This window comes from Rhinopithecus bieti, unplaced genomic scaffold (assembly GCF_001698545.2).
Source record: "Rhinopithecus bieti isolate Rb0 unplaced genomic scaffold, ASM169854v2 scaffold_21419, whole genome shotgun sequence".
In the NCBI taxonomy this organism is placed as follows: Eukaryota; Metazoa; Chordata; class Mammalia; order Primates; family Cercopithecidae; genus Rhinopithecus; species Rhinopithecus bieti.
This window is the reverse complement of record NW_016810280.1, coordinates 209,890-229,280: the sequence shown is the minus strand read 5'-3', so window position 1 is coordinate 229,280 and position 19,391 is coordinate 209,890. Positions and strand designations below refer to the sequence as shown.

The 19,391-nt window shown below is 38.0% G+C and overlaps 1 protein-coding gene across 1 annotated transcript in view; it reads right to left on the bottom strand.

Moving 5' to 3' along the window:
• The window catches only part of EHBP1 (EH domain binding protein 1), a 349,810-nt gene that overhangs the window by 289,910 nt on the left and 40,509 nt on the right, over positions 1-19,391 (bottom strand). Inside the window, 2 exon segments of the mRNA XM_017891714.1 lie at positions 3,028-3,123; positions 15,120-15,177. Coding sequence (XP_017747203.1) covers positions 3,028-3,123; positions 15,120-15,177 — 154 coding nt within the window.

The following is a 19,391-nucleotide window of genomic DNA, read 5'->3' as shown; positions in this document are numbered from 1 at the left end:
CTCTTTTAAATATTGAAAATGGTCACAAGGTTGCATCAATAGCACAATTGTGTAGAAACGTGTAATACAGCAGACGGACAGGGAGGGGTGTTTGGGTTTTTTCCTACATACTAACCCTCCAAATCTAAAAATTCAGTGATAAGGATATGCTGAACACTCTCATCAGTACTTGAAAACCTCACTTACCTCCTGATCCTCCAAGCAACACATTTCAACAGCCACTTTCAACTCAGAATCACTGTCAATGCATATTCTTTCCCAGAACACAAGGCGGAGGCTATTTTTCAGCTCTATTCTAGTCCCTCATTCTCTATCACCATTTTATTAAAAAGTTGTATAACCATGTCCATTCATTTGCTTTGCCAATACAGACTAAAACAAAGTAAGAAATTACTTAAAAGTCTTCCTTGGCCAGGCGCGGTGGCTCATGCCTGTAATCTCAGCACTTTGGGAGGCTGAGGCGGGTGGATCACAAGGTCAGGAGATCGAGACCATCCTGGCTAACACAGTGAAACCCCGTCTATACTAAAAAATACAAAAAATTAGCTGGGTGTGGTGGCAGGCGCCTGTAGTCCCAGCTACTCGGGAGGCTGAGGCAGGAGAATGGCATGAACCCAGGAGGCGGAGCTTGCAGCAAGCCAAGATAGCGCCAGCCTGGGCGACAGAGCGAGACTCCGTCTCAAAAAAAAAAAAAAAAAAGTCTTCCTCAAGTATGTCAGAGATCCTACTGTTGTGATCAATATTCACAACTCTTTTTATTACAGAGTAGGCAGTACAGTGTAGAGGAATGAACAGAGCTAAATCACAGTCTATGTGGACAAGTTACATTCCTCTCTAGTCTCAGTTTCCTTATCAGTAAAGTGAGAATCATTATAATACCTTAGAGTTGCTGTGAAAGTTAAATGAACTAATAATGCATATAAAGATTCTTCTGACACCAAAGATATTGCTCTTAACTACCATTACCATTCCAGTAGGACAAAAATGGATAGGAGGGGCTTGATAACTGTCTCTTTGGACAGCTGGTTAAAAGGGCAATAGAGTGGTTCTAACTATCCTTAAAAAAAAGAATAGCAGTTACTGTCTCATTCCTATTTCTCCCTGAATAAATCAAGAATGGTATACATCTGACCTTGCCTGCGCCCGCCCGGAGCCACAGGTTCTTCAGGCACCCAGCATCCAGCGAGACGCGCAGCGCACCGACGGAGGGGACATGGGCAGAGCAATGGTGGCCAGGCTTGGGCTGGGGCTGCTGCTGCTGGCATTGCTCCTACCCACGCAGATTTATTCCGCTGGAGTGACTTCTAACACCAACTTTCAAGCTACCTCCTCCCAGAAATACTTCGACTACCCCCAAAATCCAGCAAATTACCACCACCCCAAGGCGGTTGGTTGGTTGCCCTGCAGTCAAACAGCCAGCTCTTCGTGGTCCTCCACTCTCTCTTCTATTATCTCTACTGTTAAGAAGACTCGGCCAAAGAAAACATCTTCTAAAACTTCCCATCTTTCTAAACCCAATCCAAAATGGCCGTCTTGGGCAAGGAAAAAAAACAGGTCTTCATTAATCCTACTAATTTCACACCTTTTATTTAACGCAGAAATGTTGAGAATCCCAAATTTGATCATGCTTTGAAAGAACATGTGGAGAGGTTTGACTAGGGCATGATAAGTGCCAACTGTTAAATTCTGCTGGGTTTCATGTACAGATGAAGGGAGAGGCAACATCCCAAATACTTAAAGACAGATTCCTGAATGTGGTTTAAGAAAAATATGGACACTTAATCTACTTGAAAATAAGAAAAGTAATAAAGGATGTGATTGTGGAAAAAAAAAAAAAAAAAATGGTATACATCTGACAAGCATAATCAAATAAGGCTATAATATCAGTAACAGTAATATCAAAACTACAAAATATACATAATGTGCTAAGAGTCATTAATAAATATATATACAATACAGAACATTTAAAATTAGTATTCCATTCATGGGCTAGTACATTAATATTCATCATATTGTTTTGTTCTTTTGAACTCTGCAGTACTTTCTGAATAAATAAATTAATATATTGTTTCACAAAATCAAAAGCACTGTTTACACAATGATGTCATATGCTAAGCCATATCATTTTGCTCTACTTTAATTTCATGTCCTAAAATATTCAGCGGATTTTCACAAATTTCTGTTACTAAATTATGCTTAATGAGATGACTTCTCCCCTGCTATATACGACGATAAAAGTAGCCTCAACACAATTTACGTGACTCAAAGAAGAAATAAAACATTAATTTTCTAACTCCACCACCTTCCAAAAGGCTAAAACTGGGACATACTGAGACATACCTGTCCCCAACTTTTTTTGATGCAGGAAAGGAGTTGGTTAGGAAAGTAAATATTCTGGTGCTTAATTACCATATGTAGGGGCTACTTTATAATGTTTCAAGACATATGGAAGACTTTCAAGAGAAAATACATATGAAATAGACAAGGGGGTATATGAACAACTATGCTTTTAGATCTGCACTTTGAATTTACAACCAGCATTTTGCCTTTAAGCAGCAACACTTATAAATATTAATATCAATAAAATATTTATCAACTATCAATTTAAAACATATCTTGTTATATTAACATTAATAAGATATTTATCATATACTAATTTTAAAGCATCTTTTTATCAAACAAGGCTAACAAAATGAAGGTCAAGACTCAGAATTCCACACTCCTCAGCTTTCCACAGTGAAGGCATTTTATAGTCTCCTGTGGGTAGAATGTAGGAAGCGGTAAAAGAACTATCGCAGCTGATCTGAATTGTAACAAGTTCGAAAAGATCCCCAAATTATTCTGACTTTATAGACCATGAAATACTGTGATTCCTTTGCATTGTTATCAATTGCTATGTCCCTAAAAATAATGCACAGTAGGTACCAGACTGGACACAAATGCATAGAACAATGAACACTGAAATATTCTATCATTTGGAACCCTGGTCATACAATAAATTCTATAGCCTATAAAAATGGAACTTACCTTAAAAAGTGTTACAGTGATTTCAATGTTTTCAGGAACAGGCCACACAACAACACCACGATACGGATTTTTTATTCCAGGTTGCCAGCTATGTGCCTACCAGAATAAAAATGATACCTTCAATATGAAGTATAGGAAATGCAATGTTAGTAATTTACCAGAATAAAATGATACTTTCAATATGAAGTATAGGAAATGTAATGTTAGTAATTTACAACGGTATATTGACCCTATGTAGTATCCCTGAAACAAAAATGATTAAACAAATAAAACTTTTCAAGCATTAAGCTTGGGCCAAGATAGTTATATCACATGACAGCTACAGATTACTATCTGCAAACAAATCTTCACCCCCTCATACACATAGAAGAACATGCAAAAATGATGAAAACATGATGTCTCATGTTTTCAAAAGCTACTGTCTGTTTAAAGTATTTTATTAGAAGAGATATTTTAAAAATTATTTTTGTGGACTAGGAACTTTAAGATAAATTCATATTTTAAAAGAAAAAACGAATTGTATAACTTTGCATTTAAGTTCATTTCCCACTAAACTGTAATGTTTATTTGGGGCAGGTAAAGAACAGCATCAGTTTCTCCAGGTAACATTCCTAGTACTGATAATTATAGATATTTTTTTCCTCGTAAATCTTGATTATCAAGGTTCCCTAAGGAACCTCCACACCCCAAAATTTGGGGGTAACCACCATAGTTCTTCCTTTATGGCATCTCCAGTCAAAGTTGAACTAATGGAAGATGGCATGCCAAGACCTCTCAACTCAACTAAGTCTTCACCTCTATTGGCTACAGGACTGTCCATGGACATGCTATGAAAATTATAATAAAAGCTAACACTTATACAGAGTACTTTCTATGTGCCGGTCCATGTCTTAAGAATTTACTTATGTTAAACTCATTTAATCTACATAAGAACCTTATGATGTTCTTCTATTATTCATTCATTCATTCACTCATTTGCTCAATTAATACTATTTGCCAAGCACTGTTCTAGGCCCTGGAGGAGTGAAAACCAATCTGCCTTGGGGGAGTTTACAGTACAGTAGGAAGAGAACACAAACAAAACAATTAAGCAAAATATATAAAATGTTAGGTAGAGGTAAGTGCTATAGTGGAAAAAAAAGTAGGGAAGAAGAATTGGGGGTAAGAAAAGAGAATATTTTTGAATAGGGTGCTTAGAGGAGACTTCATTGAGAAGATGACACTTGAGAGAAGGCCAAAAAAAGATAAAGGAATCAGACATGTAAATGCACGAAAAGAAGTTTCTAGGGAGAAAAAATAGCAACTGGAAAGGTGCTGAGGCACTTATATAACAAAGAGGGCAATGTGGCTAGAACAAGGTGGTCAAGAGGAGAGCAGTAAGACACAAGGCCAGAGAAATAAAGGAGAGTCCAATCATGTCAGGCCCTGGTATGTCATTGCAAAGACATTGGCTTGAATTTTGAGTGAAATGGGAAGCCACTGGAGGGTTTTAAGCAGAGGAGTGACAATCTAAGTTATGTTTCAATAGGCTCATATTGGTTAATGTTTTGAGAACAGGTTCCAAATATAAGAGAGAAACAGGGAGATCAATTAAAAATCTACTGCAGTAATCCAAGGGAGATGTGATGGTTACTTGGCTTGGGGTGGTAGAAAAGTGGTACAAAGTGGCCAGATTTGGGTCTCTTTTTGTATTTTCCAGGTAGAGTCCACAAGATGTGCTGCCTGATTATAAGAGACAAAGTAGCCAAGGCTGATTCTAAGACGTCTACCTTTTAGAAGAAAGGAATTGCTATTAACGGATAGTAGGCAAGACTATAGAAAGGACAGATTTGGGAAATAAGTTCAGAAGCTCTGTTTCACACACATTAAATATGAGTTGCCTCTTAGCTATTCAAGGGTGAATGTACAAATAAGCAGCTGGATTACATGTCTGGAGCTGCAAATTTGGGAACTGTCAGCATACAGGTAATATTTAAAGTTTCGGAATATAGATAATACCAACGGAGTGAGTACAGATAAATATAAAGGTCCAAAGACTAAGTCTCGGAGAAAAACATTAAACAGGTCAAGAAAATGAAGAAGGCAGCAGAGGCCCATCAGTTGAAGCAAAAGTGTGGTATCCTGAAAGTCTAGTGGTAAGAGTGTTTCAAGGAGAAGAGAACAATCACCTGTGCCAAATGTTGATGACAAGTCAAATAGGATGAGGCCTGAAAAATGGTCACTGGGTTTAACAAAGCAGAAGCCATTAATAAGGTCAGGTACAGTGGCTGATGCCTGGAATCCCAGCTACTTGGGAGGCTGAGGTGGGAGGATAGCTTGAGCCCAGAAGTACAAGCTCGAGAAGGCATTAATAACTTTACAAGAGCAGTTTCAGTAAAGTGATGAGAACAAAGACCTGATTGCAATGAATTTAAGAAAGAATGGGAAGAAAGAAATTGAAGAGAGCAAATATATTCAACTCCTCTGGGGTGTTTTGCTGAAAGGAAAAGAAACAAGTTGGTGCTAGTGGAGAAAATAGTGGCAGAAGAGAATTTTAAGAAGAGAAAAATATTTTATGCTGATGAGAAATATTCAGTTGAGAGGGAAAATTTAATGATGCAGAAGACAAAGGGAGAATTGCTAATGTCCTTAATAGTATACAATGAGACAGATTGATCGTTCCTGGCAGCATAGACCATTCTTCCACAATAACAGAAAAAGAAGTTACAGTATATGAGTGCAGATGCAAGTCAGGCAGCAGATTTAACAGACTGAAAAACTGAGGGACAAACTTGCTCAAGATCACACAGAAAGGAAGTAGCAGAATTTGATTTGAACCTGGGCCAAGGAACCGAGAAGGGATCAAGATTAAGTAAACTTAGGTCCACGCAAATCTTATCACATCTTACTAGTTAAAATGCGAGCAGAAGATACAGGTTTAACAGTGTACACCAAATCCAACTTATGAATTGCCAATAATTCTCCCTCTATTCTCTTTCTATTGCCACCCTATGATAAAACTTCAGGTATAGAGATGGAAACAGAGGCTCATCACGAGACTTAGCATACCATAGTGAAAGGTACAGAACAGAGTTTTCTTGATTAAAAAACATCTCTCCAAAGATTTCTCTAGTCCCCTGCCTATTTCCATGCCTGTTGACAGCCCTAAAACAGAAACTCCACAAATTAAACAATCTCCATCTTGAAAAGTAAATTTCTGTGCACCCTAGATAATCAATCAAAACTCCACTCTACTTACTTAATTCTGAAAACTTATAACAACCTTAATTCTTATGGTTAATCAAGCTATTTTTCTGGTCTCTTCAAGCTTGCCATAATTAAATTTTCATAGTTTTCCCATGCAGTAAAATGTAAGAAAAGAGTGTAACCACTGAATCTTTTAATCATCCCCAGCAGACAAGGCTATTTATTGAATTCTCAATGAAAATACCCATCAGAGATTTTAGACCTGAAGATACCCTTAGATTTAATTCAGATCTGGATAAGGAAATTGAAGCAAGCAAGGAGTAAATGGTTTGCATGAACTCATACTAGTAACCAGGAGGAGAGGCCAGACTTCGGGACTCACCTAACCCATACCATGCACTGCTCTATCCCTGATTCGCATGGTAGTCAAGAAAATAGTCTTCTATCCCTTAGGACTTAATATTTCTGTGTATGACACAGTGATCGAAAGTGGGAAAAGCAGGGAATATGAAGACCTTCCAACAACTGGGCAGAGTTAGGAGATGATAGTTTCAGATAATTTCCTCAGGTATCCTAAAGGTTGGTCCTCTAAATCCTCAGTCCTGGATCAGGGAATAGTAATTAGACTGCTGAACAAACAAAAATACAATCTGCTTAACAAACTAAAATCTTTTTATTATGATTAATAAAAGGAGACATAAGTATGCTAGTTCCTAAGTTGCTAGTACACTGCCACTTTCTTACCATTCTATCCAGGAACTCTCTCCCAGCAAAAAGGTCTAACCAAGTTCTGGCTTTTTGATATTCTTTCTGGGGCTGTACAACCTGGCTGAGTTAAGACACTATAATAGTATCAATTAGTCTAGCTAAATAGCTGACAATGAGTACAGTCAGGGCCAGCTTTCTATCGTTTAGCTAATTATTATATAAAGTTGACCTCGAACAACACAGGTTTGAACTGCACAGTTCTACTTACATACAGATTTTTTTCAACCAAATGCAGACCAAAAATTGTGTGTGCAAGATGTAAAACCTGCATGTGGAGGGCTGACTTTTCATATATGCAAGTTCCACAGGGCCAACGTCAGGACTTTATGTGCAGATTTCACTATACACAGGGGTCCTGGAACCAATCCCCTGTATATATGTAGGGACAACTGTACTACTAGAAAGCAGAGGATCAGTAAGTTGTTTTTTTTTTTTTACCAGAGAAGAAACCAAGGACATTCAAAGTGGAAAATGTGACCAAAAAAATAGTGTTACTGTTTTCTAAGAATTCACTACAACTTTTACCTCAAACAGTGGTAATCTGAAGCTAGAAAAAGAATGACAAGTCTAATACAGGTAACTAGAAACAGTTATGGTAATAAACATCTAATTGTACTAACCCACAGAGACACTAATTTAGGCTTTTAAGAGGCTGACAGAGAAAAAAGCACACCACTGGCCGGCCATGGTGACTCACACCTGTAATTCCAGCACTTTGAGAGGGTGAGGCAGGTGGATCACTTGAGGTCAGGAGTTTGAGACCAGTCTGGCCAACATGGTGAAACCCTGTCTCTACTAAAAATACAGAAATTAGCCGGGCATGGTGGTGGGCATCTATAATCCCAGCTACTTGGGAGGCTGAGGCAGGAGAATCGCTTGAACCAGGGAGGTAGAGGCTGTAGTGAGCCAAGATCACGCCACTGCACTCCAGCCTAGATGACAGAGCAAGACTCCATCTCAAAAAAAAAAGAAAAAGCACACCATATTGGCAAACATCAGCACTAAGAGAACCCTGAGCAGTTTTCATTTTGAGTAATAGAAAGGATTTCCCTATAAAACAAGTAGGCACAGCAACACACATACAGCCATCTGGCTCTTCAGTATAGTTAGGAAAGGCAGATTATTTAATCATTTGTCAATATCCCAGTACAGCTAATGGCAGAAGAAATTAGGATACATTATCCTGGTTCCCTTCTACAATTTTTCTCACATTTCAAGTCACATCAAAGATCCTTTAACATGTGCCAAAAACAGACTTGGAAAAGGCAACACTTCTCAATTTTGGGTGACTCTATAAAATGTCTCATTTGCTAATTATTTCATGTCATATTTTCCCTAAAAAACGTGTACCTAGTACAGAACTAAGTACAGAGTTAGCAATCATTAATTATTTCTGATTCCTGTAAAATTGAAGTATTTCAGTGAAAATTTATAATTTTTAAAACTGCATATATCCACATAAGATGTCACATATAAAGTCATCTTAGAGTTGTCAACATCACTGTCATTAGACAAAGCTCTGCAGCTAGCTGTACTCTCCTTCTTGAAATGGTAGCACATTGTAAAGGCTGTAGCACAACCACAGAGCAAGGAAGTAAAGGGGGTAATGCCATGAAAAAAAAATGGTAAGGATTTTAAAGTTATAGTTTCCCTTTGGAATTCTCCAACCTCTCTGTGAGCCTAAATTTCTAGTAAGATAACAGAATTTAGAGCAACAGAACTATTCTGCCATAATTTTTCTGGTCTATCATAATTGCCCTGATTCCAACACTGTCACATATTGTACTGAAACATAATTTATTTAAGCATATACAAATCAACTGCAGCCTGACAAAATCTTTGTTATAAAAGCCATGACTTAAAGAGAAGAGGAAGGGAAGCCACATATTGTGATGGTAATTATTCTCTCAATCAAAACGTATTCCAGGATCAGAAGCGGTGGATCATGCCTGTAATCCCACACTTTGGGAGGCTGAGGCAGGCGGCTCACCTGAGGTCGGGAGTTTGACACCAGCCTGACCAACATGGTGAGACACTATCTCTACTAAAAATACAAAACTTAGCTAGGTGTGGTGATGCATGACTGTAAACCCAGCTACTCAGGAGGCTGAGGCATGACAATTGCTTGAACCTGAAAGGTGGAGGTTACAGAGAACTGAGATCACACCACCGCACTCCAGCCTGGGTAACAAAGTAAGACTGTCTCAAAAACAAAACAAAGATTATATAATGAGCTCTTGTATATTTAGCTCCAAATTCAGACATGTACTCAAAAAAGAGAGAGTAATAAACTGAGAAATAAATTTTAAATTAAATAAGGTAATGTGCCTTATTATTTTATTGTCTAATCAGGTAATGAACTGACTTATCTGGGTGTCAGTTCCAAATTTTAATCCACTACTTAAAATAAAATAGATACTGAGAATACTGAGAATCAGGAAAAGAAAAATAGTAAGCTACACAGATGCCAAAAAGAAATGATTATTGTAGCTGGGTATGGTGGCTCATGTCTGTAACTCCAGCACTTTGGGAAGCTGAGGCAGGTGAATCACTTGAGGTCAGGAGTTCGAGACCAGCCTGACCAACATGGTGAAACCCTGTCTCTATTAAAAACACAAAAATTTGCTGGGAATTGTGGCGCATGTCTGTAATCCCTGCTACTCGGGAGTCTGAGGCAGGAGAATGGCATGAACCCAGGAGGCGGAGGTTGCAGTGTGCCAAGATCACCCCACTGCACTCCAGCCTGGGCGACAGAGAAAGACTCTGCTGAAAGAAAAGAAAGAAAGAGGAAGGGAAGGAAGGAAGGAAGAGAGGGAGGGAGGGAGAGAGGCAGGGAGGGAGGGAGGGAGAGAGGCAGGGAGGGAGGGAGGGAGGAAAGAAGAAAGGGAAGGAAGGGAAAGAAAAGAAAGAAAAGAAAGGGAAAGGAAAGGGAAGGAAGGAAGGAAGGAAGGAAGGAAGGAAGGAAGGAAGGAAGGAAGGAAGGAAGGGAGGGAAGGAAGGAATGATTATCGTGTACTTCAAACTCTTTCTAAAACATAGTACAAAGTAAAAACTAGAATATATTCTGCTAGCCTGTGCAACATGGTGAAATCTCGTCTCTACAAAAAAAACAAAAAATTAGCCAGTTGCTTGGGAGGCTGAGGTCAGGGGATCACCTGAGTCCAGAGAGGTCGAGGCTGCAGTGCTGTGATCATACCACTGCACTCTAGCCTGGGCAACAAGTAAGATCCTGTCTTAAAAAATATATATCTTGAGGTGGCGCCCAAGATGGCTGAATAGGAACAGCTCCAGCCTCCAGCTCCCAGTGTTAGCGACAAAGAAGATGGGTGATATCTGCATTTTCAACTGAGGTACCCGGTTCATCTCACTGGGGCGTGTTGGATAGTTGATGCTGGTCCGTGGGTGCAGCCCAACCAGCAAGAGCTAAAGCAGGGCAAGGCATCACCTCACCTGGGAAGCGCAAGGGGGAAGGGAATTCCTTTTCCTAGCCAAGGGAAATTGAGACACACAACACCTGGAAAATCGGGTAACTCCCACCCTAATACTGTGCTTTACCAAGGGTCTTAGCAAATGGCACACCAGGAGATTATATCCCACACCTGGTCCAGAGGGTCCCATGCCCACGGAGCCTCCCTCATTGCTAGCACAGCAGTCTCAGATCTAACTGCAAGGCAGCAGCAAGGCTGGGGGAGGGGTGCACACCATTGCTGAGGCTTAAGTAAATGACCAAAGGCGCCAGGAAGCTCGAATTGGGTGGAGCCCACCGCAGCTCAAGGAGGCCTGTCTGCCTCTGTAGACTCCACCTGTGGGGACAGGGCATAGCTAAACAAAAAACAGCAGAAACCTCTGCAGATGTAAAAGTCCCTGTCTGACAGCTTTGAAGAGAGCAGTGGTTCTCCCAGCATGGAGGCTGAGATCTGAGAACGGACAGACTGCCTGCTCAAGTGGGTCCCTGACCCCGAGTAGCCTAACTGGGAGACATCCCCCACTAGGTGCAGATTGACAATCACACCTCACACGGCTGGGTACACCCTGAGACGAAGCTTCCAGAGCAAGAATCAGACAGCAACACTCGCTGTGCAGCAATATTCTATCTTCTGCAGCCTCCGCTGCTGACACCCAGGCAAACAGGGTCTGGAGTGGACCTCAAGCAAACTCTAACAGACCGGCAGCTGAGGGTCCTGACTGTTAGAAGGAAAACTAACAAACAGAAAGGACACCCACACCAAAACCCCATCAGTACGTCACCATCATCAAAGACCAAAGGCACATAAAACCACAAAGATGGGGAAAAAGCAGTGCAGAAAAGCTGGAAATTCAAAAACTCAGAGCGCATCTCCCCCTCCAAAGGAACGCAGATCATCGCCAGCAACGGAACAAAGCTGGACAGAGAATGACGTTGACGAATGGAGAAAAGAAGGCTTCAGTCAATCAAACTTCTCAGAGCTAAAGTAGGAACTACGTAACCAGCGCAAAGAAACTAAAAACTTTTTAAAAGAATAGATGAATGGATAACTAGAATAATCAATGCAGAGAAGACCTTTNCAAACAAAAAAACAAATAAAATCCCCTTCCATGGTAAAAGAAAATAAAATAAAATAAATATGTATATATATATCTCTCTCTCTTCTCTGACCAATAGTTGCAGAGATTTGTTCCTCCTACATGAGTTCAACGGTACTTAGCAGCAAGTAATGTATACTTTAAAGGAAAAGCATCAGAAAACAGAAAGGTCTTTCAGAATAAAAAATGGTTCTAGTCTTTAGATTTAATGTAACTGATAGCTAACTTAGTAGCTGGAAACAAACGGTTTTCAATACTTCTAAAAGGTCATGGATCTCACTCTCAAGATTTTTTTTTAAGTTGCTTAACTTTTAAAATAATATAATCATTTCCTTCATAGTTTCTGGAACTTATTTTTATTTCCCTATTTAGCTTATTATGTACAATTTATAAAACGGCATTTTCTTTCTTTCTTTTTTTTTTTTTTGAGATGGAGTTCCGATTTTGCTGCCCAGGCTGGAGTACAATGGCATGATCTCAGCTTATTGCAACCTCCACCGCTCGGGTTCAAGCTATTCGCCTGCCTCAGCACCCGTGTAGCTGGGATTACAAGCATGTGCCACCACATCCAGCTAATTTTGTATTTTTAGTAGAGATGGGGTTTCACCATGTTGGTCAGGCTGGTCTCGAACTCCTGACCTCAGGTGATCCACCTGCCTCGGCCTCCCAAAGTGCTGGGATTACAGGCATGAGCCACTGCGCCCAGCCTAAAACGGCATTTTCATAAATACATGAACATACTGCATCATAGTAACTTTTCACAAGAAGTACATTTGTTTTAAGAGAAATCACAATGATTCTAACACATCCAGTAAAGATTTTAAAATATTAAGAGCATGACACATGGAAAATTCATTCAACAATAAGTAATTTCTTCCAGAAAATATTATATTCTAAGAAAACAAACCTGTAGCCTCATATGTTTGCATTTTGGATTCAAACAATGTTTGATATAATATGAAAAAGAATCTGAACCTAACAGAAGTTATTTGACTGACTTTTCAATCTTTTCAATGTAAATGCAATGAAATAAAAAAGAATATCAAATATCAAATATAGGTTTTCTTTTCTTTTCTTTTTTTTTTTGTAGAGATGGGGTTTTGCCATGTCACCAGGCTGGTCTCGAACTGCTGGACTCCAGTGATCCAACTGCCTCAGTCTTCCAAAGTGCTAGGGTTACAAGTGTGAACCACCGCACCCAGCCAGGATATTCTTAATTGACCTATAATCTAATGTATTTCCTTATGTTTCTCATTTTCTCTTAGAAAATAATTGCCATCTAATTTTTTTTCAAACCCTGAATGTGGCGTTCAAGCTAATTATTAAAAGAGATAAATTGTTATTTGTTGATAACTAAAAACATTTAGAGGCTATTTCTAAAATGTATAGGTCTAGTCATATTCACCTGTTATACTTAGTGGATAAATTTATATTGGTCCTTTCCACAAAAGCTTATATTGACGAACAAATGTTATGTTTCTTTTTAGAACCCTTTCTCATATGTTAATGGTAAGAAAGCATTCAAATTACAATGCTCCCAAACTATAAACGTATGCTTTAAAGATGTTGCTGCTCAGGATGTGAGGCAACTGAAACTCTTCAATATTGCTGGTGAGAGTGCTTGGCGATTTCTTACAAGTTAAAATGAACCTACCCTATTACCTGGTTATGCCTTTCCTTGGGATATGCTCAAGATAAAAAAAATTTTTCCCCAAAGACACTTGTACAATAATGTCTATAGCAGCTTTATTCACAAGAGTAAAAAACTGGAAAAAAAAATGTTCATCAACACAGGAAGAGATAATTAAATTGTAGTATATTTATATGGTGGAATACTACTTAGCAATAAACAAATAAACTACCAAAACAGCACGAATAAATCTCAAAAACGTTATGACAGGTGAAACAAGCCTGACTATACTACTGTACTATTTTACATGAAACTCAAGAACAAGCAACACTAGTCTATGGTGACAGAAAATCAAAACAGTGTTCACCTCTGAGAGTTGGAAACTGCCTAGAAGAGGAACAAAAGAAAAAAGTGATGGAAACACTCTGTATCTTTACAGAAGTGGTAACTATATAAGTATACACATTGATCAAAGCTTACTGAATTATAAACTTAAGCTCTGTGTATTACACACATGTAAGTTTTAGCTCAATAAAAATAAAAGACTTAAAAAAATGCCCTAAATAAAAAATTTTAAATCCAGAAAATCATAGAATTTCAATTAAAACTAATAAAGTTTTCTTTATACAGGTCTACCTGTAGAAAAACCAACATTCAATAAACATTCTTTGGTCATTGTATACCAATAAAAAATATAGTCACATTTATTTATAGAACAGAATTTTGTTTTTAGAGACAGTCTCACTCTGTCACCCAGGCTGGAGTGCAGTGGCACAATCCTAGCTCAAAAAAGCCTCAAACTCCTGGGCTCAAGTGATCCTCCCACCTCAACCTCTTGAGTAGCTGGGACTACAGGTATATCAACACACTTGGCTAATTTGCTTTTGTTTTTGCTTTTGTTTTTGTTTTTGTTTTTGTAGAGATGGGGTCTCACTATGTTTCCCAGGCTGATCTTAAATTCCTAGCCTCAAGTGATCCTCCTGCCTTGGCCTCCCCAAAGTGCCAGGATTATAGGCATAAGGATAGAATATGACCAGGATAGAATTTTTAAAATATCTGTAGAACTGTTATTGAATTTTATAAAATTTTGTTCCACTCCCCACAAACAAAATTATCAGTACTAAAAGAAATTTAAATCTTTGAAAAACCCAACTCCTCTTCTGCAACCCAACAACAGACTCAGATAACTCGTAACTCCTTAAGTGTGCCCTAACTTTGTCATCTTGTAATCTAAATAAATTAATCTCAGGTACAATTGTGTAAGTGGCACCTGTTTAATCATTAATTCTTAACACTGTAGTACAGAGAAGTTACTTAACTATTATGTTATTCAAGGCTCCTATCCTAGTCCATTTGGGTTGCTGTAACAACATGCCACAGACTGAGTAACAAATAACGAGCAGAAATCTATTTTCTCACAGCTCTAAGAGCTAGAAGTTCAAGATCAAGGCATCGGCATCTGGTGAGGGCCTTCTTATTGCATCCTCATGTGGCAGAAGGCAGAAAAGAAAAAAGGAAACAAACTCCCTCTATCAAGCCCTTTTATAAGGATGCCTAATTCAACTCACAAGGGAGAAGTCCTTACCCTAATCACTTCTTAAAGGACCCCCCACCGCCTTATATTAGGTTGGTGCAAAAGTAACCGCAGTTTTTGCTATTAAGGCAAAACCGCAATTACTTTTGCACCAACCTATTCTATTACACTGGCAATACCTAATTTTTTTCAAACCATAGCAATTACCAAATTCAAGATCAAAACTCAGGTATCTGGCTCCCATTTTAAGAACAAGCAGTTAAAAGATTATAGCATCTGATCAATCCATTTTCAGTAGACAATCAAGAAAAAAAAAATCAAGTAACATTTAAAAATATTCTACACTGGAACCAGAGCAGTTTGCTAATTTGTATTCAACATTTAGGTAAGAAATTTAGAAAACACACTAACCTTAGAAGACTTCCTTCGGCTTCTTCTGGTCCAAACTACCACCAGTTTATCTGGTTGCCTGCCAAACAGAAAAAAAAGTTAAACATAATTTATCTTAAATAAAGTTTCATTTTAGTGCCTTCAAAAGAGCAAAAATGTCATCTGCTTTAGGTTACATAGAGCAGCTACTGTTACAATAAAGCTCTATCAAATATAGACGTTGACTACAGATGTGACCTAATTTGCATAACTAATATTTCCTCCTTGTCCTTTTCTAACAATACTTAAGCAAGTTAATTCACAGGGACAAACCAAGTAAAATAAAATATTTAGAACTGGTTACTATTTTAAAAGAAAAGCACACACATATCTTCTCCAAAATTAATACCATACTTCTCACACATTATTCCCTTTAATGTGAAGTAAATAGGCATAAAAAGGGCACTTCCAAAATAATTTAAATCTATGAATTCACTACTTTTGCATCTCTATATCTCATGAACAATGCTTGTGGTTTTTAAAACATTATTGTAGCCAATCATCTCAATTATCTTCATAAAAACAATATGGTACTGAAAAAATAGGCAAGGTACATATTATTATCCCTATTTTAATTAAGCTTAAAAGACTATTAAGTTAAATAACTAACCAAAAGCTCTGGCAGAACCAAGACTGAAATACAGTCTTCTAAACTCAGATTTCTCTTCTTTATCTTCCACTAATATAAAGTCAAACAAAAATAATACATTTTCAGGTAATACTAGGTTGGTGCAAAAGTAACTACAGTTTTTCCCATTCCTTTTAATGGCTAAAACCGCAATTACTTTTGCATCAACCTAATACAACTAAGTTCTCTTTTGTTCTTATGAAAAACATCAAGACTATAAGTTATTTTACTTAAATTTTCATTTAAAAAAAACTTAGATAAAAGCTTCTTAACCAAGAAATGAATGTCATACTCATCTTATTGACCTTCACCACTTTCTATATCCTGTTCATTTTACACTGGAATCCCTTGCCTTCAGCAGATAACCTTTCCTTCTGTTTCATTTAATTAAAAACATATACATACATAAAAGGCCTCCAGCCTTAAAACTACTCACTCAGTGATCCACCTACAAACCTATATGAGAGTTATACCAATGGAAACACAAACAACTGTTAAAAGAAAAAAAAAAAAAAAAAACACCTTGTTCAACACAAAAAACCTGGACTAGGACAATTACAGTGAGTAAGGATGGGGTGCAGTATAACAACATGATAGATGGGGTTGGGAAGAAGGTATGATCAATGATGGCAAGTTAACAAGAGGAGAACAGTAGCCAACAAATGTAAGCTACCTCATTTGAAAACATTGATGGCTTGCCAAAACATTTACCTAGATTACTGCACTAACCTCTTCACTTATGCTCTCATCTCCACAGCTCCAGCCCAACTTCAACTCTGAAATTATATTTCGACAGTACTTTTATAGAAATGCTATCTTACAGTTTTTCCTTGTTTATCACCATACGCTGGGCTCTTACACTGAAGGTACTACCAACTGGCCCTTGCAGGTTGAATTTTACAGGCTTATTTGACTGAAAGAGTATTCTATTTTATTTTAGTTTTAACTTAAACTCTTTTAAAAAGTTCTTATGCTGTACAGATTAGGAGAGCCTCTAACACTACAAACTGCTTCACACGTGACCAGCTTCACTGTTTAAAATGATCTATCTAGACCCTATGTGCATTTGGCCCTGCAACACCCTTGTTTCTCAACATGGCTTATAAGGTATTTCACTCACCACTTGACTCTGATCTAGCTCTCTAACTGTATAACCTGCAAATATCTCATAGGCATCTTGCTCTATAACCAACCTCTGAACACATATTCCTTCATTTCTTCACATCTTTGCAATGTTACAACGTTTAAAAAAAACAAAAGAGCAGACACAAAAACTTCCTCTTCCATTTTTCTACCTAGTAAACTCTTAATTTATCACTTTCTCTGTGTAACCCTGACCATTTCTCATGTCATCTCCTGCCCCATCCCCTCCCACCCATCCCATATTCCAAGCCTCAGAGTTAATTACACCTGTGTTCCCTAATAACCTAGACACACCTATTTTCTATTTTAATACTCTGTATACCTTGTATTGTAAGTATTTATTATTTCTATCTCTCCCACTAGATTGCACTATTTTATCAAGCATATCTTATTTATCTTTGTATTCCTAGCAACTAATAACCTAGTACGAGGTTGAGGCTCAATGAATATGTGGCACTGAATAAACCTTAAGTTTCATCCAAGAACTCCCAATTGTTTAATTATAATTGATGAGGTCCAACTGAAGCCAGTAGCTATATAATACATCATCCCTGCAACTCATCCAAGCTTTGCAGGGATCCTCATCCTGGCTGCACATTAAAATAAAAACTCTAGGGAAGTATTTCTAAATATTGATACCTAGGTTCCAGCCCTGGATAATCTGATTTAATTGGTCTGGTGTGCAGTTTTTTAAATTCCACAGGTGATTCTAACGTGCAGCCAAGGCTGACAACCACTGTTTGACTTGAAAGTCTAGTGAGGCATTACCTGTGATGGCAATGAGAGTGTCTCCCCTACACAACATCCTCCTAGTGCCACCTGAACTGTTGCCTCATTCTAGCACCCTCCTGCCACTCAACACATCTCAGTCCTTGAGAAAATGAAAGCTTTTTTAGCATAAAAAAGCAAGAAGGGCGGTCTCCTAAGCTATATGTATGCCTGATGTCCCAAGAATGTAAATAGATCATAAGTCACTTATTTAAGAATGCCCCCAGAGATAGCTAAACATTTTTGTGATTTTAAGTCAAGTTCACATTTTAAATATCTTCACTAGAAATCAGTCCACCATTTTATTATCAGGAACAAACTGAGGCAGAGTGTTCTAAAATAAAGAACTGCTGTGAGTTATTATTCTCAACAGAAGGGTACCAAGAACCACATAACTGGCTATCCACAATTAATATTTTAAGCATTCATGCTACACTAGAAAATAACCATTAAATATTTACTTATGTACTCCCAAGAGACCAGAGACAGGACAGTTGTGAGAGTTTTCTCCAACTACCAACAAACCTACAATCATATAATTTCCTGTCAAAAAAGTCAAGAAAACCTGATAGGGTTTCAGAGAGAATGCAACAATTGCATATTTAACATCTCTATCCCATCACTTCAGTTTAGTTAGTAGGTAGCCCTATATGTAATATACACACATTTTTATCTATTACATATAAACATTTTATGGACATACACATAAAGTGTATGCACAGTCACACTTCCTGTGAAATCTGTCTAAAGGGCTCCATTGGAAAAGTTGAGGCCTTTTTGTGGGCTTGTTCAAGGAAGGAAACTGTGCATTTAAAAATAAAGATTTAACACCTTCTATCCTGTCTTCAAAGCCATTAAAAAGGAACATCTTGAATCTGAAGGTGGCATGCTTTGTCTCAAATTGTGCTCTTGACGTCAAATTCTGGAGAGGAAGAAAGAAGCTAGGAAAAAGGACAGGAGACAGCAGTGAAGAAGAGCAGAGAGGACTGAAGTAGAGAAGAGAGGAGAAGCTAAAAGGAGAGCTACAATATTCAGATTATAAAGCAATTAGCTTGAGCTTTCCCTGGCATGCGACTAAGGCGTGCCCTCCTCTTCACCACTAAGTGAACTACTGTGTATGAAAACTAAGTTTAAAGAAAAACATTTCTGGCTTATTTTAACTCCTTTACTCTTTTCCACTCTCTGATGTATGACACACGTGTGAGGTGAAACTTGAAAAGCCATGAGAAAAACCCGAAACTATCACATGAAAATCACTCCCATCACTTTCCATAATCATAATAAGCATTCGACACGTATTTTACTGAATGTCTGCTATGTTCCTGGCACCATGCTGAGCAATGGAGACACAAGGATGAAAGAAAGATCCATTGGAAATTCACAATCTAGTGGGGAGACAGACCATTAAACCAACTACCCTAGTCCAGGCACAACCTTGGAGAACACAGAGGAGATGAAAAGACCTTAGCTTAAAGAAACTATTTATAAATATCTCAGGAAACAACATGAACAGTGGCAGAAAGAACCGGCCCAACCACAGAGATTACTAGATTTAAAATTTGTAAAAACTGTAATTTACAATGACACTTTCAATGTAAAGCCCAACAAAAGATGAGTGACTAGTTATAGTATGTCTGTTTATTAGAAAATCACAGAGGCATTAAAATATTTTCTAAGAACATTTGCAAACATAGGACAATGCTTAGGATATCATG